The sequence below is a fragment of the Eleutherodactylus coqui genome, chromosome 6 (assembly GCF_035609145.1).
Source record: "Eleutherodactylus coqui strain aEleCoq1 chromosome 6, aEleCoq1.hap1, whole genome shotgun sequence".
Lineage (NCBI taxonomy): Eukaryota > Metazoa > Chordata > Amphibia > Anura > Eleutherodactylidae > Eleutherodactylus > Eleutherodactylus coqui.
This window is the reverse complement of record NC_089842.1, coordinates 114,470,041-114,495,163: the sequence shown is the minus strand read 5'-3', so window position 1 is coordinate 114,495,163 and position 25,123 is coordinate 114,470,041. Positions and strand designations below refer to the sequence as shown.

General features: G+C 44.5%; 1 protein-coding gene across 3 annotated transcripts; it reads left to right on the top strand.

Moving 5' to 3' along the window:
- The first annotated feature begins 6,291 nt into the window (after positions 1–6,291).
- Positions 6,292–23,851, top strand: LOC136632485 (nicotinamide N-methyltransferase-like). Of its 3 annotated transcripts, none has more exons than XR_010793173.1 (4): positions 6,292–6,509; positions 6,659–6,866; positions 19,202–19,854; positions 20,447–23,851. XR_010793173.1 is itself a non-coding variant. In XM_066607413.1 (3 exons), exons 1-3 carry the CDS (start codon positions 6,323–6,325, stop codon positions 19,620–19,622), a joined length of 816 nt encoding a protein of 271 aa, XP_066463510.1. In that variant the 5' UTR covers positions 6,292–6,322; the 3' UTR covers positions 19,623–23,851. The 3 variants fall into 3 exon arrangements, 1 of the variants encoding a protein (XP_066463510.1); XR_010793174.1 differs by having other exon boundaries at positions 19,202–20,195; positions 20,249–23,851; XM_066607413.1 differs by having other exon boundaries at positions 19,202–23,851.
- The last annotated feature ends 1,272 nt before the right edge of the window (positions 23,852–25,123 follow it).

Here is a 25,123-nt window from a genome sequence, read left to right as displayed (position 1 = left end):
CACTGCATGTGAATGATAGATAATAAATGCAAGGCACCTGCATGGTGAGAGGATGCATCTATATGCACTCCTCACCCAGTAAGTAATGCCGTTTTCTGTGATTGTTTTAAATTTTTTATTTCCCCTTCTGTGATGCATTTATATCAGTGTAGGGACCCACTACAATGCAAGGAACCGTGAAGTGGTTAGTGGGCTCATGTATCTTGGCCAACATTCAACCAATGCCTTGCATTTATTATCTATTCACATGCAGTGTGGCTTTAAGACTCCAGGGGGAGCCCAGTGTGGCAGTACCAATGTGGTTCACTGTTTGAAATGCAGGGCAACCCGACGAATTATCATGGCGTCATTAATAGGTTGCTGGTCTGCATGGTGAACTACATATATCAGAATGGTCTGGCACCCTGTATCCACTATGTGTGGGAGTAAACGCCAAGCATCCACCCCCCTCATTATCAAGAGGCAGTGTGAGTAGTTGTCTCATCGGTGTCCTGCACAGGTGTTATTGGCTCCTCCATTTGGTAGTCAGCTACCTGCATGGTGAGAAGATGCATCTATATGCACTCCTCACCCAGTAAGTAATGGCCGTTTTCTGTGATTGTTTTTTATTTTTTGTTTCCCCTTCTGTGACGCTTTTCATGACACAGGATGTATAGTTATGTCATATGCATTCAGTGTTTGTGTGGGACTAAGGCCAGCGTTACTTATGGTTAAGGTTCTCCTGAATCAGGCTTACACGTGACTCTACCACCATTCCATTGGATCTTTGACATAGTTCAGATGCATAATAAGTGCTTGCTTTATTTTATTCGTGCCATTTGAAACAGGAATCAATCAAATGGAGAACGCGTTTCAAACCTTGACTCAGTTCATATTCACCTCATCAGCATAATCTCACCGTTCAGTTTAAAAACATGAATCCATGAATGGGAGAGTGCTGCCTCTGACTGGCTGAGCGCAGGGAACAATCAGAGGCAGAGTCACAGTGCTCAGCTAATCAGATGCAGCCCATTTAGCAGGTGCTGAATACTACTGACAGCAGTGCAGGGAGAAGAGCCGTCAGGACGCGGCTGAGCCCCAGAAGCCGAAGAAAGGTGAGTATAATTTTTTTATTTTTTTTATTTTAATCACCATTTTTCTTGTTTTTCAGGAAAGGACTTATATTTAAAGCCCTTCCCTGAAAAACAATTACAGGATGCCAGCAGCTGGATACCCTACCACAGCTGTCATCTGTGACAGCTGTGGTAGGGAATTCTTTATTCCCCACAGGGATGAAGAATTCCTTTGCTGCATCTGTCACAGATGCTTATATGTAAATCCCTTCCCTGAAAAACAATTCAGGGGTGCCGGCAGACCATTACCTGCAATGGAGCCACCGGCAGCAGCCGCGGCTCCATTGAAGGCAATACACGGATCTTCATACATACGCGTTTTTGCATGTACATAGGTGCGCACTTATGTACGCATATATGTACGCGCAAAAACACGTTCTTGTGAAGCTACCCTAAAATTATTACATTATTTAACACTAACAATGCACGTTATATAAAAAAAATGCAAAAAACATGGTGAAAATAGATAATTTTGCCTACCTTGCCTTACAAAAAATGGAATAGAAAATTATCAAAACGTTGCATGGATCAAGAAATAGTACCATCAAAAAGGGCAGCTCATCACAAAAAAATAGAACCATGACACAGCACTGTTGACAAAAAAGTGAAATGTTAGGTGTCTCTGAATGCCACAATAAACAAAAAAATATTTTTTCTTAAAAATTTGCAATATAAATCTGATATTGACATAATCTTATTGGCCTGCGGAATTAATTTAAATTAACATATTATTTCTACTGTAGTGTGGATTCTGTTAGGGCTCAGTCAGACAAGCATTTTTTTTTATGGATGAATAGGTCCGTGAAAACGAAATGCATGTATAAAAAAACATGAGACCGAAGCTTAACCCCTTAAGTGGCGAGTTTCTAACTCCCCTATCGTACCTACTAGGGCAGGTTTTTTAATGGTCTAATCATTTGATTTCAACTAATTTTGCAGTCGCGTTCCCAGAGCCGTAACGTTTTCATTTTTCCATTGATACAGCCATATAAGGGCTTGTTTTTTGCAGGACAAGTTGTACTTTTTGATGGCATTTTTGGGTATATATAATGTATTGCATAACTTTTGTAAAAAAATTTGTAGGGAGATGGGGGGAAAAAAGAAATTCTGCCATTTGTTTTTTGGATTTCATATTTACGGTGTTCAGCGTGCAGAATAAATAGTGTGATAACATTATTCTCTAAGTCAGCACGATTCCGCTGATACCTCGTTTATACAGTTTTTTTATGTTTTGCTATTTTTGTACATTTGAAACATTTTTTTTTCTTAAACATTTGTTTTTGTGTCGCCACATTCCAAGAGCAGTATTCATTTTATTTTTCCATTGCCAGAGCTCTAAAAGGCCATATGTTTTGCGGGATGAACTCTAGTCTTTATTTATCTAATTTTTTGGAACATGTAAAATTTTGATCGCTTTTTATTCCATTTTTTTTAGTGGCAAAATTAACAAAATCTGTAATTCTGACATGTTTTTTATTTTTATTTTTCACTGCATTCTCTGAGCAGTATAAATAATGTATTAAAGTTATTCTACAGGCCAGAACGATTATACCAATACCAAATTGTAATAGTTTTTTTTCTTTTTCACGACTTTTTCACACTTTAAAAAAAAAAAAGTAATAAAAGTTTAAATCACCCTCCTTTTGTCATATCTATAATAAAAAAAATCTAAATCATAAAATAAAAATACATATTTGGTATCGCCGCATCTGTAAAAGTCTGATCTATCAAAGTAGTGCATTATTTACCCGAAAAAAAAAAAAAGAACGCCACAAATGCACTTTTTCAGTCACCCTGTCTCCCAGGAAAAATGCAATAAAAAGCAATCAAAAAGTCATGTGTATTCTAAATTAGTACTAACGTAAACTACAGGACATCCCGCAAAAAGGAGCCCTTGCTCAAGTACATCGACAGAATAATAAAAAAGTTATTGCGTGCAGAAGATGCTGCAGAAAATAATTTTAAAAAATTAAAGGTCTTTGAAAAAACATACAAGTACTACAACAAAAAAAAACTATACAAGTTTGGTATCGTAGTAATCATACTGATCCGTAGAATAAAGTTATCATGTCATTTTTGTTGCAGTTTGTGTGCCGAAGAAACAAAACGCACTGAAAGATGGTGGAATGTCATTTTTTTTTCATTTTACTCCACTTAGAATTTTGTAAAAGTTATTCAGTACTTTAAATAGGACCATTAAAAAATACAACTCGTCCCGCAAAAAACAAGCCCTCATACAGTGACGTCGATAGATAAATAAAGGAGTTATGATTTTTTAAACGGGGGAGGAAAAAAAGAAATGTGGAAAAAAGAAAAAAAGGGACTGCGTCATTAAGGGGTTAAATAATGTACTAACTTCCTTCTCTGGGTCATTAAGGCACAGGGATACCACATGTGTAATTTTGTTTTTAATTTTTTACAAAGTAAAGGGAGACAAGTGTTTTTGTTTTTTATTTTTTTAATAATATTTAACTTTTTTCTTAACTTTTTTTTTTGTCCCTTTAGGCCTCGTTCCCACGAGCGTGACGGGCTCCGCCGCGTAATATTACGCAGTGAAGCCCGTCACGGCGCCCCCCAGAGCCCCTATACTTACCTGCGGGAGATAGCGTGAAAACGCTTCCCCGCCCACCGCCGTCGCGTCGTGTGACACGCCCACCGCGTCACGTGACGCGGCCGGCAGTGTCACGTGACGCGCCGGCCGCGTCAAATGACGCTGCGGCGGTAGGTGGGGAAGCGTTTTTTCACGCTATCTCCCACTGGTTACAGCGGGAGATAGCGTGAACGGACGGCTTCCATTGACTGCAATGGAAGCCGTCAGCGCGTACAGCCCGTCCTCACCCGCAGCAAATAGAGCATGCTGCGGGTGAGGACGGGAGAAATCGCGGTGCGTAATTCCGCGGTTGAATTACGCATCGTGAGCATTGTGCTATTAGGTTCAATAGAACCTAATAGCAGGGGGCCACGCAGCGGATTTTTGTCGTGAATTTACGCAGCGTAAATCCGTTCGTGGGAAGGAGGCCTTAGGGGACTTCCACAGAGACCCCCTGAGCACATTCTGGGGGTCCAATAGTGACAGCTAAAGATGAGCGAACGTGTTCGGCTCCGCCCCTTTTCGCCCGAACACCGAACTTTGCGAGCAATTCCGTGCTCGGGCGAAAAAAGTTCGGGGGTCGCCGTGGCAGCGCGGGGGGGGTGCGGCGGGGAGTGGGGGGGAGAGGGAGAGAGAGAGGGCTCCCCCCTGTTCCCCGCTGCTGCCGCCCGCGCCGCCGCGCCTCTCCCCGTCCCCCGGCGCCCCCCGAATCTTTACGCGCGGACACTGAAGTCCTCGGTAAAGCCGGTGTCCGGGTGCGTAAGTGTTCGTTAAGAACACGTTCGCTCATCTCTAGTGACAGCCCTTTACATGCTGCAGTCACATAGACTGCAGCATTTAAAGGGTTAACACAGCAGAGATCGGAGGGTTTTTCTGAGCCCCTGCAGCTGTCGTGGCTTTGCAGGGAGGGGCTTCATAAGCCCTTCCCTGAAAAGCCTTTTAAAATAGTAAAAAAAATTAAAAATACTCACCTGCCAGGGTTCAGCGTCGACTTCTGCCGCTGTCCCCGGCTCTGTAGCTCTCAGCTATCAGCAGCCGATTCATATCCGCTAGTTAAAAGAATTCCCTGCTGCTACATCTGCCACATCTGTGGCAGATGCAGCAGAGGAATTCTTTAATTCTCCACTGCAGCTGTCACACATGTCAACTGCGGTAGAGGATTCTGCTGCCGGCAATTGATTTCAGGGAAGGGCTTTAAATACAAGCCCTTCCCTGAAAATCAAGTAAAAGTGGTTTAAAAAACAAAAAATATATATACTCACCTCCCTTCAGCTGCCAGGGCTCAGCTGCGTCTTCTCCTGCTGTCGCCTGCACTGTGGTGCTGATCTATCAGCAGGCGGAGATTTAAAATGCACACAGCAGCCACGGCTCCATTGAAAACAATGCATGCATTCCCTATGGTGCACGCATGTCCTATCTTTGCAGGCACGCACCTGCAAAGTACGGACATTGCACACACCATAGGGAATGCGTTGTTGTAAATACAAGTGTGTTTTTGTGCGTGCGTACGCACACACAAAAACACGCTAGTGTGAACCCACCCTTAGGCCTCATTCAGAGGAGCGTATTTTTTGTGTCTTTTAGATCCGATGGTCACCTATACAATCGTTCACATAAATGATTTTAGGCGCACCAAATACTTGCATCTGAATAAGATAGGACATGCATGGCTGCAATGCGTGTATCTAAGGTCCGTGCTGCGAAAAAAGAAAGGACCTGACCTCTCTTTCTCCTAGCCATGCATAATTCCCTCATTTGAATGTGCAAATTATGCACAAATGTGTATTGTGCACATAGCTTTGTTGACACGATTTTTACACACTCGAGAAGTGATCTTTTCACATGACTATTAATGCGCAAAAACAAGGCTCATCTGAATAAGGCCTTTGCTTGTCTTGCATCTAGAAAAAAAATGGAATATAAAGCAATCAAAATCTTATATGTTCCCACAAATTGGATAAATGAAGACTACAGTTCATCCCACAAAAACAAGCCCATATAGACCTCGGTCAATGGAAAAATAACATTTCTGTGGCTCTTGGAAGGCAGCAATACAAGCACAAATCTTTAAAAAAAATTATTGTTGTGTACAAAAATAGCAAAACATGAAAAAAGCTGTATAAACTTGGTATCACCAGAATAGTGCTGGCGTAGAGAATAATACATTATTTGTTTTGCACACTGATTGCCGTAAGAATCAAATACGAAAAAAACAAACACATAGCAGGTTTCTTTTTGTAACAAATCCCCCTAAAAAAATCATTACATTTATACAATATATTATATGCCCCTCAAAAAATAATGCCATTTAAAAATACAACGGGTCCTGCAGAAAAATGCCCTTATGTGGCTACGTTGACAGAACCATTAAAAAGTTATGGCTCTACAAATGCGTTGATGAAAAAAACTTAAAAAAACAGTTAGTCATTAAGACACAAACAGGCTTTGTCACTAAACGATTAAGGTAATTGTAAATATTATTTCACATAACACAACCACGCCCACTGCTTCTCTATTGGTGATTGTTTAGCCTTGTAAATATATACATACTGTATAAAAGGCTTAGCAAGGTACACTTAAACCACTAGCTGCTAGAAGAGGAATCCTTTCATAGGAAAGAATGGATGCGCCAAAGGCAAAACTCTGCAATGAAAGAATTGATATGCAAAAGCCAAAGCTCTACCATAAGGATGGAATGAACACCAGGGGCTTTCTACAAACCTATTTTTCATGTGACGAAGACACAGGATTTAGAGAAGAGATTTTAAATTACTTTATGAAGAAGATACATGATGCATTGTTTGCAGGTTTGTATCTACAATTCCAAATTAAATTATAGGGGAGATTTTGTCTATAAACATAAATTCTAATTATTATGAACATCAGAATATAACACAGTGGAGACTTCAGTTGACTACTGATACCGATTTGAGTCTTTCTTTTTTTCCCTCTGTAGGTAATTTCAAAGGGAAAACTGCTTATGATTTTTGCATGGGCTCCACTATTCATCAGTTATATACAGTCAGTGATTTCTATCCAGAAATTACAATACTAAAACTGAATGATGCTTGCATTATGGAGCTGAACAAGTGGCTGGCCATGCGTACTGGAGCTTTTGATTGGTCTCACGCTCATGATTATGTAAAAGAACTTCACTGCACTAGGTAAGATACTATTAAATCATATATCATCAAGAGGAAGCTATGTACCACCTCATTCTACTTTCCAGCACTGAATACCGGAAATAAGCAAAAAACTTGCTGAAATGAAAACTCACTGTTTTGCTCCTTATTTCAGTAGATTTGTAGATTGGTATAGACAGCTTTCTTTCAGGAGTTCCATCTTTATGTTTTTTTGGGGATTTAGGACATAAACCATGATATGACCATCGGACATAAGTGTAAAAGTCATGAGAACAGGCCCTTAACTGTATGGGAAAATGTGAAGTGAACAAAACTTAATGTTTATGAGGGGTTTAAACTTTTTCTCAGTGACAGATGGGGAAAATAATTATCAGGCTGTTGGGTTTCAACATGCATTATCCTTTTGTTATCAGGAAAGTTAAGCGGCCACCAGAGGTATCAGGCAACAGCATATCCCCTTCTCTCCTTCAGGAACATATGCTTGCTCTATTGATCATCCATGGTTATTTGGGGGAGGTCAGGAAGGTTCATGCATGAATAGACTGGAAGTCGTACATGTATGCAGCCACTTCACTAATTTCAGTGGGAGACTGAAGAGTGCTAAATATGTATTCTTGGCAATTTCTAGGGCTCGTATTGAAATAACTCTGATTCTTGGGATCATCGAGCATCTTAGCAGTTGTATTTCAGTTTTAAAAGTTTTTATTTGATTTTTATATAACTTTACATAATAAAGAGCTGAGGAATACCTCTCGTAGGGGTGACTTTAGTAAAAACAATCTTAAGGGTGGCTTCACACGAGTGTGTTTTTGTGCATACATAGGTGCGTACATAGGTGCTCACCCCTGTACTTGCAAAAACACGCGTGTATTAATGTCAAAGAAGCAGCTGTCTGTGATTGGCTGAGCAGTTCAGCCAATCACAGGAAGCTTTCACTGAATGACTGACAGGTGAGAGCTGCCTGCGATTGGCTGAGCGCCTCAGCCAATCTGAAGCAGCTCTTACAGCAGGCAAGGATTTTAAATCCACGCCTGCAGAAAGAACTGCTTTGAAGAGCTGGGAACAGCTCAGAGAGAATGCATCTGAGCCCTGGCAGCTGAAGGGAGGTGAGTATGTGGTGTTTATTATTTTTTACACTACTTTGCCTTGTTTTTCAGGGAAGGGCTTATACTTAAGGCCCTTCCCTGAAAAACAGTTACTGGGTGGTGGCAGCTGGATCCTCTACCACAGCTGTCATCTGTGATAGATGCAGTAGGGAATTCTCTATTTCCCGCGGGGATTTAGAATTCCTTTGCCGCATCCATCAGATCTGTGACAGGTGCAGCAGGGAATTCTTTATTCCCAATGGGGATGAAGAAAACATCTGCCACATGTAAGCACAGCCAATTGTGCTTCAACTAAGTACTAAGTACAGGGTCTGAATACTTATGTCAATGCAAAATGTTAGTTTTTTATTTTGAAAAATGTACAAAGACTTCTAACACTGTTTTCACTTTGTCATTGTGGGATACTAAATGCAGAATGATGGCGAAAAACTTTTTCATTTTTAATTAATTTGCACATGGCTACTAATAAAATATAAAAAAGGTGAAAGTGTCTAAAAGCTTCACTGTATGATCAATAAACTCTATGCAATGTAGCACCCTGCCTGATGCTTATCAGGCTTCATCTTGATGCTGAGATTTATTATTGTTTTATCTCCTCTATGCTATGCTAGCTTTCTTGTGAGACCTCAGCAGGAATAAACATGACCATACTAGCTAGATCCGGTGCTATCTCAGCATGCAGGGAGGATGGTGTGATTTTTAATACTCTGTATATTCATGTAAATAAGCTACAGACCTAAAAGTATATAGGCAGGAATATTAGCTATAATGTCCTGAATTATAATTGTGTGACAGGAGCTGTGTGATCATCATCAGTTACTGTGATAAGAGTCTCTATGACACCCTTTCTTACCAGCAAGTCCTCCTACAAAACAATGGTTAAAGAAGAACAAACATAAGAGTTGAAGCTGTTTTGTATAAAGGATAGAGATGAGCGAGCACCAAAATGCTCGAGTGCTCGTTACTCGAGTCGAACTTTCAGTGATGCTCGAGAGTTCGTTTCGAGTAACGAACCCCATTGAAGTCAATGGGCGACTCGAGCATTTTTGTATATGACTGGTGCTCCGCTAAGGTTTTCATTTGTGAAAATCTTAGCAAATCACCAAAGTCATGTAAAAAACACAGAAATGGATAGGGCAGGCGAGGAGCAACATGCAGGGCTGCATTTCGGGCTCCGAGGTCTCACTATTAAGCCACAATAGTGGCAAGAGTGAGACCCCCCTCCCCCCGCACTGTCAGCATAAAGATCGTTCTCCTCTGCCACAGCTGTAACAGCTGTGGCAGAGAAGAACGATGTTAGCCCATTGAATTCAATGGAGCCGGCAATACAGCCGGCTCCATTGAAAGCAATGGGCTGCCGGCGAGCGTGGGATGAATTTTCGAGAAGGGCTTAAAAATATAAGCCCTTACCTGAAAATCATCCTAAAATGTGTAGAAATAAAAAAAAATGTATACTCACCAGCTGAATGACAGCTGAGAGCTGCCCCTGATTGGTCCCTGCGCTGAGCCAATCAGAGGCAGCACTCACTCACCCATTCATGAATTCATGAATGGGTGAGTGAGAGCTGCCTCTCATTGGTGAGGCTGTGACCAATCAGAGGCAGCTCATTCAGCAGGCGGGGATTTTAAATCCCTGGCTGCTGAATACTACTCACAGCAGTTCAGGAAAACTGCCGGCCGCGGCTGAACTCCATCTGCCGGGACAAGGTGAGTATATATTTTTTTAACTTTTTATACATTTCTGTATGATTTTCAGGGAAGGGCTTATATTTTTAAGCCCTTCCCGAAAATTCATCCCGCGCTCGCCGGCAGCCCATTGCTTTCAATGGAGCCGGCTGTATTGCCGGCTCCATTGAATTCAATGGTCAGTGCTCGTTTAATCGAGACGAGTACCGTGTGGTGCTCGTCTCGAGTAACGAGCATCTCGAGCACCCTAATACTCGAACGAGCATCAAGCTCAGATGAGTATGCTCGATCATCTGTAATAAAGGAATGTTAAAATTCCTCCAAGCTGATGTGCAAGATGAATCAATAATTAGCTGAAATGTTTACATGCAGTTATTGCTGCACCATGGGGTCACACAAGATGCTAAAGGCAAAGGTTTGCATACTTTTGACATTCACGTACATTATATTGGATAATTTTCCTCAATAAATAACCAAGTATAATATTTTTGACTAATTTGTTAGATTTGGTTTACTTCTACCTACTCTTAAAGGCCCATGTAGACAAAATGATTATCGCTCAAAATTTGCTCAAAAGTAGAGATGAGCGAACGTACTCGACCGAGCTTGATACTCGTTCGAGTATTAGCGTGTTCGAGATGCTCGTTACTCGTAACGAGCACCACGCGATGTTCGGGTTACTTTCACTTTCATCTCTGAGACGTTAGCGCGCTTTTCTGGCAAATTGAAAGACAGGGAAGGCATTACAACTTCCCCCTGCAACGTTCAAGCCCTATACCACCCCCCTGCAGTGAGTGGCTGGCGAGATCAGGTGTCACCCGAGTATAAAAATCGGCCCCTCCCGCGACTCGCATCAGATGCGTTGTGACATAGCTGAGGGACAGTGCTGTTGGTGCCGGAGCTGCTATAGGGAGAGTGTTAGGAGTTAGTGTAGGCTTCAAGAACCCCAACGGTCCTTCTTAGGGCCACATCTAACCGTGTGCAGTACTGTGGAGGCAGCTTTTTACAGTGTTGCACTTTTTTTTTTTTTTTGGGTATATCGGCTGTGCAGAGCATTGCGCCCTGCAGTAATACTCCAGGGACAGAATTGTTTAGGCAGGGCCAGAAGACATATATTATTGATTAAATATACGCTGTGGTCCTTTTCAAAAAAATATTGGGCAAAAAATCTATTTGGCCTGCCTGTCACTGTGCTCAGTGTTCTGGGTCCGTGTGTGCTGGGGGTAGTAGTTCTACAAATAAATACGCAGCCAGCTAAGTGTTACAGCAGGCGTGCGCCAAATTATTTCCTGGCTGTGAAATCACCGCTCTTTTGCAGTTAATAACAGTGCAACACTCTGCAGTTCTGTGACACACTCCAGGGACAGAATTGTGTAGGCAGGGCCAGAAGACATATATTATTGATTGAATATACGCTGTGGTCCTTTTCAAAAAAATATTGGGCAAAAAATCTATTTGGCCTGCCTGTCACTGTGCTCAGTGTTCTGGGTCCGTGTGTGCTGGGGGTAGTAGTTCTACAAATAAATACGCAGCCAGCTAAGTGTTACAGCAGGCGTGCGCCAAATTATTTCCTGGCGTTCCGTAAGCGAAGTCAGCCTCCAACCACAGGCCAATAAGCGGCACATTTAATTACAGCGTTCTGTTTCTGCACTACTGCTAATACACCATGCTGAGGGGTAGGGGTAGGCCTATAGGACGTGGACGCGGGCGAGGACGCGGAGGCCCAAGTCAGGGTGTGGGCACAGGCCGAGCCAGTGCGGTGGCCAGGGGTAGAGGCAGGGCCAGACCGAATAATCCACCAACTGGTTCCCAAAGCGCCCCCTCGCGCCATGCCACCCTGCAGAGGTCAAGGTGCTCTACGGTGTGGCAGTTTTTCACAGAGACGCCTGACGACCGACGAACAGTGGTGTGCAACCTTTGTCGCGCCAAGATCAGCTGGGGAGGCACCACCACCAGCATGTGCAGGCATATGATGGCCAAGCACCCCACAAGGTGGGACGATGCCCATTCACCGCCTCCGGTTTGCACCACTGCCTCTCCCCCTGTGCCCCAACCTGCCACTGAGATCCAACCCCTCTGAGGACACAGGCAGTACCGTCTCCTGGCCTGCACCCACACCCTCACCTCCGCTGTCCTCGGCCCCATCCAGCAATGTCTCTCAGCGTAGCGTCCAGATGTCGCTAGCGCCACTGTTTGAGCGCAAGCGCAAGTACGACGCCATGCACCTGCACGCTCAAGCGTTAAACGTGCACATTGCAAAATTGATCAGCCTAGAGATGCTGCCGTATAGGCTTGTGGAAACGGAGGCTTTCAAAAGCATGATGGCGGCGGTGGCCCCGCGCTACTCGGTTCCCAGGCGGCACTACTTTTCCCGATGTGCCGTCCCAGGCCTGCACGACCACGTCTCCCGCAACATTGTACGCGCACTCACCAACGCGGTTACTGCCAAGGTCCACTTAACAACAGACACGTGGACAAGCACAGGCGGGCAGGGCCACTATATCTCCCTGACGGCACATTGGGTGAATTTAGTGGAGGCTGGGACAGAGTCAGACCTTGGGACCGCTCACGTTCTACCCACCCCCAGAATTGCGTGCCCCAGCTCGGTGGTGGTATCTGCGGGGGTGTATGCTTCCTCCACTAAACCACCCTCCTCCTCCTCCTATGCAACCTCTGTCTCACAATCAAGATGTGTCAGCAGCAGCACGTCGCCAGCAGTCCGTGTCACGCGGCGTGGCAGCACAGCGGTGGGCAAGCGTCAGCAGGCCGTGCTGAAACTACTCAGCTTAGGAGAGAAGAGCCACACGGCCCACAAACTGCTGCAGGGTCTGACAGGGCAGACCGACCGCTGGCTTGCGCCACTGAGCCTCCAACCGGGCATGGTCGTGTGTGACAACGGCCGTAACCTGGTGGCGGCTGTGCAGCTCGGCAGCCTCACGCACGTGCCATGCCTGGCCCATGTCTTTAATTTGGTGGTTCAGCGCTTTCTGAAAAGCTACCCACACTTGTCATACCTGCTCGGAAAGGTGCGCCAGCTCTGCGCACATTTCCGCAAATCCCACACGCACGCTGCCACCCTGCGGACACTGCAACATCGGTTTAATCTGCCAGTGCACCGACTGCTGTGCAACGTGCCCACACAGTGGAACTCTACGCTCCACATGTTGGCCAGACTCTATGAGCAGTGTAGAGCTATAGTGGAATACCAACTCCAACATGGGCGGCGCAGTGGGAGTCAGACTCCTCAATTATTTACAGAAGAGTGGGCCTGGTTGGCAGCCATCTGCCAGGTCCTTGGAAACTTTGAGGAGTCTACCCAGATGGTGAGCGGGGATGCTGCAATCATTAGCGTCACCATTCCTCTGCTATGCCTCTTGAGAAGTTCCCTGCAAAGCATAAAGGCAGACGCTTTGGAATCAGAAACGGAGGCTGGGGAAGACAGTATGTCGCTGGATAGTCAGAGCAACCTCATGTCTATATCTCAGCGCGTTGAGGAGGAGGGGGAGGAGCATGAGGAGGAGGGGGAAGAGACAGCTTGGCCCACTGCTGAGGGGACAGATGCTGCTTGCCTGTCATCCTTTCAGCGTGTATGGCTAGAGGAGGAGGAGGAGGAGGAGGGGGAGGAGCATGAGGAGGAGGGGGAAGAGACAGCTTGGCCCACTGCTGAGGGTACAGATGCAGCTTGCCTGTCATCCTTTCAGCGTTTATGGCCAGAGGAGGAGGAGGAGGAGGATCCTGAAAGTGATCTTCCTAGTGAGGACAGCCATGTGTTGCGTACAGGTACCCTGGCACACATGGCTGACTTCATGTTAGGATGCCTTTCTCGTGACCCTCGCGTTACACGCATTCTGGCCACTACGGATTACTGGGTGTACACACTGCTCGACCCACGGTATAAGGAGAGCCTTTCCACTCTCATTCCCAAAGAGGAAAGGGGTTCGAGAATGATGCTATACCACAGGGCGCTGGTGGACAAACTGATGGTAAACTTCCTATCCGACAGCGCTAGTGGCCGAAGGCGCATTTCCGCTGCCCAGGTAGCAGGGGAGGTGCAGAGATCAGGCAGCATGTACAGCGCAGGCAGGGGACACTCTCTAAGGCCTTTGACAGCTTTATGGCTCCCCAGCAAGACTGTGTCACCGGTTCCCAGTCAAGGCTGGGTTGGCAGGAGCACTATAAAAGGATGGTGAGGGAGTACGTAGCCGATTGCACGACCGTCCTCGGTGACGCCTCTGCCCCCTACAACTACTGGGTGTTGAAGCTGGACACGTGGCCTGAACTCGCGCTGTATGCCCTGGAGGTGCTTGCTTGTCCTGCGGCTAGCGTCTTGTCAGAGAGTGTGTTTAGTGTGGCTGGGGGAATCATCATGGATAAGCGTACCCACCTGTCAACCGACAGTGCCGACAGGCTTACACTCATCAAGATGAACAAAGCCTGGATTTCCCCAGACTTCTCTTCTCCACCAGCGGACAGCAGCAATACATAAACAATACGTAGGCTGCACCCGCGGATGGAAGCATCGTTCTCTATCACCATCCAAAACGGGGACCTTTTTGCTTCATCAATCTGTGTATAATATTCATCCTCCTCCTCCTGCTCCTCCTCCTGAAACCTGACGTAATCACGCCGAACGTGCAATTTTTCTTAGGCCCACAAGGCTCAGTCATATAATTTTTCTAAACAATTTTTATACGTTTCAATGCTCATTAAAGCGTTGAAACTTTCACCTCAACCAATTTTTATTTTAACTGGGCTGCCTCCAGGCCTAGTTAGTTACCAATTAAGCCACATAAACCAAAGCGATTAATGGGTTTCACCTGCCCTCTCGGTTGGGCATGGGCAATTTTTCTCAGGTACATTAGTACTGTTGGTACACCAATTTTTGTGGGCCCTCGCCTACAGTGTAATCCAATTAATTTTTTGCCCACCTGCATTACAGCTGACGTAACATCAGCTGTGATGGGCAATGCAATGGGATATATTTATGTACCGCCGGTGGGTTCCAGGGAGCCACCCATGCTGTGGGTCCACAGGGAGTTGTAACTACATGTGTCCACTTCTAAAGAACCCCAGTCTGACTGGGGCATGCAGTGTGGGCCGAAGCCCACCTGCATTAAACATGACATTATTACCTCAGCTGTGATGGGCAATGCAATGGGATATATTTATGTACCGCCGGTGGCTTCCTGGCACCCACCCATGATGTGGGTCCACAGGGAGTTGTAACTACATGTGTCCACTTCTAAAGAACCCCAGTCTGACTGGGGCATGCAGTGTGGGCCGAAGCCCACCTGCATTTCATCTGACGTTAGCTCTGCTGTCCAGGGCACTGCAATGGGATACATTTATGTACAGCGGGTGGGTTCCAGGGAGCCACCCATGCTGTGGGTGCACACGGAATTCCCATTGCGGAGTTGGGGATTCCCAGTTGTACCTGCCTGTGACTATTTATAAAAAAACGCGGTCTGACTGGGGCATGCAGACACCTTGACAGAATGAATAGTGTGTGGCACATAGGTTCCCCATTGCTATGCCCACGTGTGCAGCTCCTGATGGCGGTGGCACAGGATTATATTTCTCATTGCTTCTGTACAGCATTGTGGTCTATTGCCCCGCCCCTTTTAAAGAGGGTCGCTGCCTAGCCGTGCCAACCCTCTGCAGTGTGTGCCTGCGGTTCCTCTGGCAGACACACTTATAAATAGACATGAGGCCAGCGTGTGGCATGAGTGCAGCTGAAGGCTGGGCAGGGACAGTTTGGTGTGCGCTGTGGACACTGGGTCATGCGGGGGGGGGGGGGGGGACAGCTGCTTTGTTCTCACAATCAGCGAGTCCGGCTCCACCTGCATTTAACTCTTTTAGTAGCTAATTAGCTACTTAAGACTAATGCAAAGATCACTCAATCTGTTACTCAAACTGCCGTTTGAGCGATTTTTGAGCGATCATCTTTCAGTCTAAATGCACCTTAAGACTTTTGTGAATGACGTAATTTTAGGTCAAATATATGAAAAAATGTACAATATTCTGAACAGATCACAAACTTTCAAGCACCCCTATATGTGCTCTATGGCTGGCAATTTTATGTAGGCCCTGTATAAGGGCCCAGGGTTTGGTGGCCTTGTGGCTGTCATTGTTCTGGAAACACTGAGGCTGCCACCCTATAGCTTGAACTAAGAACCATCAAACTGGTCTTATGTAAATACTGTTATTAGTGCTTTTATGGACGTTATGGTACGCAGTTATTGGTCATGTGATCATCATTATTTAATGGCGATCTCGTAAAAGTTAAAAAAAAAAGCTAAAGTTTCACCTCTCATCACAGATCCGAACAATGAGAGGATATAAAATTACTTACTTAATCTCCCCGGCGATGTTGCATGATGGGATCCTTATCCACAGACCTTTCCCCAGCTTTGGCAGCGCATGCACCCGTCGCCAAAATGGCGGGTTCAAGCGCAGAAGCTAGGGAGGGACCGGTACATTTAAAATATCCTTGATCCTGGCTAATAAAGGTAGCTGAGAGCCTAAAACAGTGACAGAGAGCTGCAGTGAGCAGTCCCCGGTCACGTGATCGACGTTATCAAGTGGATAATGGCGGTCATGTAAAAGTTTAAAGACAGTTGAAGTGTAATTCTCCTTTCAGTTTGGCCCACGGTTTGGGACATAAGATTAGGGCCACAATGGGTATGTTTCTGAATACAGGAGAAACAGTTGTATCCATTATGGGGTGAATATTTTCATGCATATGTGTGCTGGGCAAAAACAACTCTTTTTCAAATTACACAATTGCTAAAAAAATAAAAATTGTAATTTTTTTCCTCCTGCTTTGTCTAGATTCATTCAGAAACTGTGCGGTGAAAATAAACAGTACACCCCTAGATTAATTTTTTCCGGGGTCTAGTTATCAAAATGAGGTCATTTGTGGGGGTTCTCTATCATTTTGATCACTCAAAGGCTCTACAAGTGTTTGCTTTAGGGCCTAAATCACCTTCAAGCAAAATGTCTGTTCTGAAAGCCACCAGCTGCTCGTTTCATTTTGAGCCCTGTTGAGTGTACAGACATAATATTAGGGCCACAATGGATATGTTACTGAACACAGAACAATTAGTGATGTCCATTTTAGGGTGCAAATCCTCATTTTCATGTGCACTATAGAAAAAAATGCTGTATTTAAGATAACATATTTGCAAAAAAATGTTTCTCTAAATTGCATTAATTCCTGAAAAGAAACTATGTGGTCAAAATACACATGACTCAGTGAATACAATAAAATGTGTATTTTTTTAAATAGGGTCATTTGTAGAAGTATCTATCGTTCTGACACCTATGAGCCTTTGCAATCTTCGCTTGGTGTAGGACTACAAAATGTTCATCAAAATGTTAATAATTAGAGATGAGCAAGCACCTAAATGCTCGGGTGCTCGTTACTCGGGACGAAATTTTCGCAATGCTGGAGGGTTCGTTTCGAGTAACGAACCCCATTGAAGTCAATGGGCGACCCGAGCATTTTTGTATATCGCCGATGCTCGCTAAGGTTTTCGTTTGTGAAAATCTGGGCAATTCAAGAAAGTGATGGGAACGACACAGCAACGCATAGGGCAGGCGAGGGGCTACATGTTGGGCTGCATCTCAAGTTCCCAGGTCCCACTATTAAGCCACAATAGCGGCAAGAGTGCCCCCCCCCCCGCACTGTCAGCGTAAAGATCGTTCTCCTCTGCCATAGCTGTAACAGCTGTGGCAGAGAAGAACGATGTTTGCCTATTGAATTCAATGGAGCCAGCAATACAGCAGGTTCCACTGAAAGCAATGGGCTGCCGGCGATCGCAGGATGAATTGTTGGGAAGGGGTTAAATATATAAGCCCTTCCCTGCAATTCATCCAGAAATGTGTTACAATAAAAATATATACCGGCGTATAAGGCGACGGGGCGTGTAAGACGACCCCCCAACTGTCACCTTATACGCCGGGAATACAGCGGAGCAAAGAATAAAAATCATTACTCACTTCTTCTGACGTTCTGCGCCGCTCCTGCAGGCTGTCGCTCCCTCCTGGTCCACGGCAGAACATTGCTTTCTGGACGCAGGGCTTGAAATCCCCGCCTCCAGAAACACAGCCAATCACAGCCATTCAATGACATCATTGTCATTGGCTGTGATTGGCTGAAGGCACGTGTGTTTCTGGAGGCGGGGATTTAAAGCCCTTCGTAGAGAAATCAATGCTCTGCCGGGAACCAGGAGGGAGCGACAGCCTGCAGCAGCGCCGCAGAACGTCAGAAGAAGTAAGTAATGATTTTTATTCTTTGCTCCACTGTATTTCCGGCGTATAAGGTGACAGTTGGGGGGTCGTCTTATACGCCCCGTCGCCTTATACGCCAGTATATATTTTTATTGTAACACATTTCTGGATGAATTGCAGGGAAGGGCTTATATATTTAACCCCTTCCCGACAATTCATCCCCGCGCTCGCCGGCAGCCCATTGCTGTATGGGCAAACATACAGCTGTGGCAGAGAAGAAGGATTTGTCTTCTATATGTTCTCAATGGGGTCGGCGCTGCTGCCGCCGGCCCCATTGAGCGCATATAGAGAAGATTTATGGCCTTAAGAAGGACCGTTGGGGTTCTTGAAGCCTAAAATACTCCTAACACTCTCCCTATAGCAGCTCCACCAAGATACCACTTTCCCTGAACTAATGTCAGAATGCATCTGTGGCGAGCCGCGGGAGGGGCAGATTTTAATACTCGGGTGACACCTAATCTCGCCAGCCACTCACTGCAGGGGGGTGGTATAGGGCTTGAACGTTGCAGGGGGAAGTTGTAATGCCTTCCCTGTCTTTCTATTGGCCAGAAAAGCGCGCAAATTTCTCAGGGAAGAAAATGAAAGTAACCCGAACACGGCGTGGTACTCGTTACGAGTAACGAGCATCTCGAACACCCTAATACTCGAACGAGTATCAAGCTCGGACGAGTATGCTCGCTCATCTCTATTAATAATCAATTTTTAATTTGAATGCCTCCTAAACGGTTAAAAAAACCTGAAGTCTTCCAATGTGCTTCCAGAATAAAGTAAACAGATGGAAATATATATCTTATAAAAAATGTGTATAGTATGTTTGCACATATTTGAGATATTGCAGTTGAAAATGTGAAAAAATGAAAATTGGTTATAATTTTCAAAATGTTGGCACTTTTAATAAATATACACAAAGTCTATCAGTCTATTTTTACCACCTAAATGAAATATATGTGACAAAAAAGCAATGTCAGAGTCACTGGGTTATGCTAAACCTTTACACAGATATTCTATGTGTAAAGTGACACGTCACATTTCCAAAATTTAGCCTGGTCATTAAAGCGCAAACAGGCTTGGTCACTAAGGGGTTAAATTCTCCTCACTACCATATGTAATATGTTGAGCCCATTATAATCTATGAACATTGGGTGGTATAGCTGTTCCATTTTATGCAACAATGGTCTAACATGCATGGTTACGTCACAGCTCTATCGGCAGGAGTAAAAGTAAGGACATTTTAATGTTTATTCAGTTTCCTAAAATATCTTCTCTTTTCAGTGATCTAGAAGATATTAATAAGGAAGAATATTTGAAAACATGCATTAAGCGTATTCTGAAATTTGACCTCCATAAAGCTAACATCACAGACCCGGAGGTGCTGGAACAAGCCGACTGCATAGTCACATCAGCATTACTGGAGGTGGTCAGTCGAGACCGAAATGGCTACATCAAAAATTTCCAAAGAATAATGAAGCTCCTTAAACCCGGAGGGCTGCTAATTTTTCTTGGGTGTTTAAATACTTCATATTTTAAAGTCGGTGAAGTCAGATATCATGTCTTTACTTATGATGAATGTTTTTTAAGGCAAACTCTTGCCAATGAGGGATTTAAGATTGATTCCTGTGAAGTAGTAGACAGTAAAATACAAAGTGACCTCACTGATTACAAACAGTTTATTTTTGTCACCGCTATCAAGTAGTGTAAAATGTCCAAACTCCCCTAAGCTCCCGTTCCATTCATAGACATGAATCCATCTCATTTATTGCAATAAAAATATGTCAATACAATCAAATGCTATGGGATATATAGAATAGATGGGGTGGGAAACATTATACTCAGAGCAATTGTATGAGATTAGCTTTAGAACTTTTTTTTTTCAGAAAGCATTAAAACTTTTGTTCATAGATTGCACCTGGTATTGCATCTGGCATGTCTTAGGCCTCATGTCCACGGGGAAAATCAGATCCGCTGCAGATTCTACATGTAGAATCTGCAGCGGGTCCCTCCTGCCCCGCGGACATGAGCGCCGAAAATGCAAATAAATGAGAATAAACTTACCTCCGATCCGCTCCGTTTCTTCTCTTTGCGGCGGCGTCATCTTCTCTCGTCGCGGCCGGATCTTCATTCTTCGGCTCGGCGGATGTGCACGATGACGTCGGTGACGTGCCCCGCGCATGCGCCGGGCCGAAGCAAAATGATCCGGCCGCGGCTGAGAGAAGATGGCGCCGCGGAGAAGAGAAGAACCGGAGCGGGTGAGTAAAATATGATTTTTGTGTCCCGCGGATCCGGACGGCTTCCATAGGCTTCAATAGAAGCCCGCGGGAGCCGTCCCCGCGGGAGACCCGCATGAAAATGGAGCATGGTCCAGATTTTTTCATGCTCCATTTTTTTTAAAATGCCTTTTATTGACGATCCGCGGGTATTTATCTACCCGCGGGTGGTCAATGCATCCCTATGGGGTGCGGATCCGCGCGCGGGAGATCCGCTGCGGATTTTAAATCACATTTTGCCCGTGGACATGAGCCCTTAGTGTTTAGCCCCTTAACAACTGCCACATGTTTACATGGTGATTCAGAGCAGTACGTCTCTAGCACAGCCTTTTTACAGCATGCTTCAGAGGAAGATAACAGCACTGTGCATGCTACTGTGCCAATGCTACAGATATTACAAACAGCCTTCAGGCCCTTTTAGACACAATGACTATTGCTCAAAATTTGCTCAAAAGCTATCTTTTGAGCGATAATAGTTGTGTCTAAACGTGCGTCCATCATGCACTTTTCTTGCACTATTCGTTCATCGCTAGCTTTAGGCAAGCTAAAAATCAGAAATGAGCCTTATCAGCACTACGAGCTAAGTTCTCTGCAGGATATCGCTGATAGTATTGTTTCAGCTGGTATCCTGCTCAGAGAATACAGCATAAGTATGCATAAAGCAGCGCTCCAGTTGTCTTCTGCATACCTTGCTTGGAGCACTCAGCTGGATGCCAGTTGAGCGCTCTGAGAACACAGCAGCTGTATACATAAGACAGCTCTCCAGCTATCTTCTGCATACCCCTCTTGAGCTCTCAGCTTAATTCTAGCTGAGTGCTCCAAGAACACTACATCCTAAAACAGTACCAATAATAACGTCAATATGAACCAACAAAATCAAGCCCCCATATGGCTACTTGGAGAGTAAAATAAAAAAAAATGGCCCTCAGAATGCATCGATATAAAAATGCCTTTTTTGCATCCTTCTCCAAAAAAATGAGTACAGGTTCATCAGGGATTGACAACCAATGTAAACTGATAATTATCAACCAATGAAAATTGATATGTCCAATCCTCACTCACAAAAAGTGTTCAAAGCTACAATATCATCCCTTAACATGGAGGGTGAATCTCCTCCATTGTATAGTTATATACCAAGTTTTTAACAACTTCTGCTTTCTCTTTTACAGGCTACGTAGTGCCCAATGAGTAATAGGTGGAGAATGCAGTGTAGAATAATAGAAGAAAAAAAGGGGGAGCAACAGTGCATGCACATCAGCTATTGTGTTAGGCAAATTGAGCAAAGAGGTTGAGCTTGGCAAAATGGCAAGTCTGTGGGCGGATTTGAAGGTTTCTCCTTTGGGTATGATGCCCAAAAAGGAACCTTTCAAATTCTGTGTGATTCCTCATCTGTCATATCCAGCCAATGACACTATAGAATCGGAGGCATGTTCAGTTTCTTACATGTCTTTTAACCCCTTAGTGACCAGCCCATTGCCTTTTTACTTCCTGGCCTGCTGGGCTTAAAAAGTTTAAAAAAAAGAAAAAAGCTTGTTCCATTTCCACTCACGGATCATATCCGTGAGGGGAGATGAAATTAGGTACCTAAGGGCCTCAGATTTATCCGCAGACCTTACCCCAGCTTCTGTGCACGCGTCCATCGCCAAAATGGTGGACGCAAGCGCAGAAGCTGCAGATTGCTGGGGTAATTTAATATCTCCCCGCACCAGACTACTAAATGTAGCCATGAGCCTGGAGGTTTCATGGAGGGCCACAGTATGCGGTTATGGATAATGGCGATCACGTAAAAGTAAAAAAAGGTAAAGTTTCACCTCCCGTCACGGATCCGATCTGTAAGGGGAGGTGAAATTACTGAAATAAGGCCACCAGTGATGTCCCTTGACAGGATCCTTATTCGTGGACCTCTACCCAGCTTTGGCGCATGCGCCTGTCGCCAAAATAGCGGACACAAGCGCAGAAGCTGGGGAGGGCAAGTGGAAATTTATAATCTCGTTGCTCCTGGCTACTAAAGGTAGCCGAGAGCTTGGAGATGTCATGGGGGGCCGCAATGTGCCGTTCAGTTTGGGCCCCATTGTCCATCCAGACAGAAGATTAGGGCCACAATGGGTATGTCTCTGAGCACGGGACAACCGGGGGTATCCATTTTGAGGTACAAGTCTTCATTCCTATCTATGCTGTACAAAAAAACCTATTTTTAAAATGACACAATTGCCAAAAAAACAAAAATCGTAATTTTTTTCCTTCTACTTTGCTTCGATTCATTCAAAAATGGTGCGGTCAAAATATGCAGTATACCCCTAGATGAATGCGCTAAGGGGTCTAGTTTTCAAAATGGGGTAATTTGTAGGGGTTCTCTGTCGTTTTGGCCTCTCAAGGGCTCTACAAGTGGGCAATGGGGCCCAAAACACCTTCAAGCAAAATGTCTGTTTGAAAACCACCGGCTGCTCCTTTCGGTTTGGGCCCCGTCCTGCACACGAACAAAAGATTAGTGTCACAATGGGTATATTTCTATAGGGAAAAATGGAGGGTATCCATTTTTGGGTGCAAATCCTTATTTTCATGTGCACTATAGAAAAAAATCCTGTGTTTAAAAGTGCAGAGCCCCGTGAGTCTATTTGTCTGACACAAGGAGCTCTCGCGATATCTTATAGTAAAGAATCGCGCAGAAGCACTAAACTAGATGAATCCAGTCGCTCAGAGGGCATCAGAAGCGCTCGCGGGATCGGATATTTCCTGCGCATGCGCAGTAGGTTGATGCAAACGCCAGTCACTAGTAATGGATACCGCACATGGAGACAGCCGTGGAGTCTGTGCCCCACGCTATTTGGTAATGGAAAACTACTGGACCGGGAGGTAGAGCCATAAGGTAATGATTATTGCACACACATGATAGTCTGTAAAGGTGATTGGTGGTGGTATATTGATTGTTCTGTTATATAGTGTTGTTTTATGAATGTTATCCCTATGCTTGAGAAAGACCCCATGAGGGTCGAAACGTAGCATGTTTTTGGCGGAATAAAGTATTTATTTTTGCATTACGCCCTGGATGCTGCCACGAACCTGTTTGTGAGATACCGTGATACACTTTGGGGGGTCTTGTGAGGCTCTGACCCCCACACGGTTGGCGTGCATCCGTTGGACTTATTAGTCCCCTTCTCTATTTGGTTTGAAGAACCCTGAGGTGTGCTGCGAGTTAAACCCGAGTGGATTGCCCAAAACACCTTCAACCAAAATGTCTGTTCTGAAAACCACGCGTTGTTCTTTTCAGTTAGGGCCCTGTTGTGCATACAGACAGAAGATTAGGGCTACAATGGGTATGTCTCTGAACACGGGACAAACAGGGGTATCCATTTTGGGGTGAAATTCTTCATTCATATGTGTGCTGCACAAAAAAACTATTTTTAAAATGACATAATTGCTAAAAAAAAAAAAAAATCGTAATTTTTTTACTTCTGCTTTGCTTAGATTCATTCAAAAACGGTGGGGTCAAAATAGGCCATATACCCCTAGATGAATTCGTTAAGGGGTCTAGTTTCCAAAATGGGGTAATTTGTGGGGGTTCTCTGTAGTTTTGGCCACTCAAGGGCTCTGCAAGTGGGCAATGGGGCCTAAAACACCTTCAAGCAAAATGTCTGTTCGAAAACCACCGGCTGCTCCTTTCGGTTTGGGCCCTGTCCTGCACACGAACAAAAGATTAGTGTCACAATGGGTATATTTCTATAGGGAAAAATGGAGGGTATACATTTTTGGGTGCAAATCCTTATTTTCATGTGCACTATAGAAAAAAATCCTGTGTTTAAAATTACATATTTGTAAAAATATGAAATTTTCTTTTTTTCATGTCTAAATTGCATTAATTCTTGAAAAGAAATGGCGGGGTCAAAATTCTCCTGACCCACCTCAGTGAATACATTAAGGGGTGCAGTTTTTAAAATGGAGTCATTTGTGGGTGTATCTATCATTCTGACACCTATGAACCTTTACAGTCTTGGCTTGGTGTAGGAAAATAAAGTGTTCCTCAAAATGTTAATAGTTAATGTTAAATTTGTACGTCTCCTAAATGGTTAAAAAAATGAAAGTTTTTCCAATGTGTGCCCAAAATAAAGTAAACAGATGGAAATATATATCTTATCGAAAAATTCTATATTATGTTTGCACATAGTGATACGTATCAGATTTACAAAATTTGGCCTGGATATTAAGGGGGGCTCACATTAGCATATTTTGTTGCATAATACGTGCATAGTGTATGTGAACATAATACACCGTGAAAGGAGACAATTAAAACACTTTAATTTTCATTGTTCGATTCACACTTACGCTTGGCAATCTGTAGGAAAGCTAGTATTTTCCCAGGAAGTCTTGTAGACATTGTAGGTAATGAGTTGAATAAGGTAAATTGCTACTTTTTTGTACCTGTCCTGGTCTTTTGCTTCACCAGGTATGGCTGAAGCACCTGGTCCGACAGGTCTGCACCCCGATAAATGTGCTGTAGTCTATGACAAAGACAGGTTTTCTCTAACCCATCTCTCTCTTACCATTACTGAGGTGTCTGCGTGTACAGTCTAAGGCCTTAGTCAGACGGGCGGTTCTTCGTGCGATTTGCGCATGCGTCCGGCGATTTTTTAAAACCATTGCTTTGCAATGGTATCAGACACATGAGCGCTTTTTATGCGCTCGTCCGATAAATTATAGAACAGAAATCGCAGATCGCACCTATCTGCAATCTGCGATTCCTGTTCTCTTCTCTATATGCGCTCAATGGGGCCGGCATATAGAAGACAAATCATTCTTCTCTGCCACAGCTGTAACAGCTGTGGCAGAGAAGAACGATGTTTGCAATTGAATTCAATGGAGCCGGCAATACAGCCGGCTCCATTGAAAGCAATGGGCTGCCGGACAGCGCTGGATGAATTGTCGGGAAGGGCTT

Coding starts and splice junctions, on each gene's coding strand:
- LOC136632485 (XM_066607413.1), top strand. CDS start 6,323: ATGGATGCGCCAAAGGCAAAACTCTGCAATGAAAGAATTGATATGCAA. Junction 6,510..6,658: donor ACATGATGCATTGTTTGCAG/GTTTGTATCTAC, acceptor TTCCCTCTGTAG/GTAATTTCAAAGGGAAAACT. Junction 6,867..19,201: donor AAAGAACTTCACTGCACTAG/GTAAGATACTAT, acceptor TTCTCTTTTCAG/TGATCTAGAAGATATTAATA.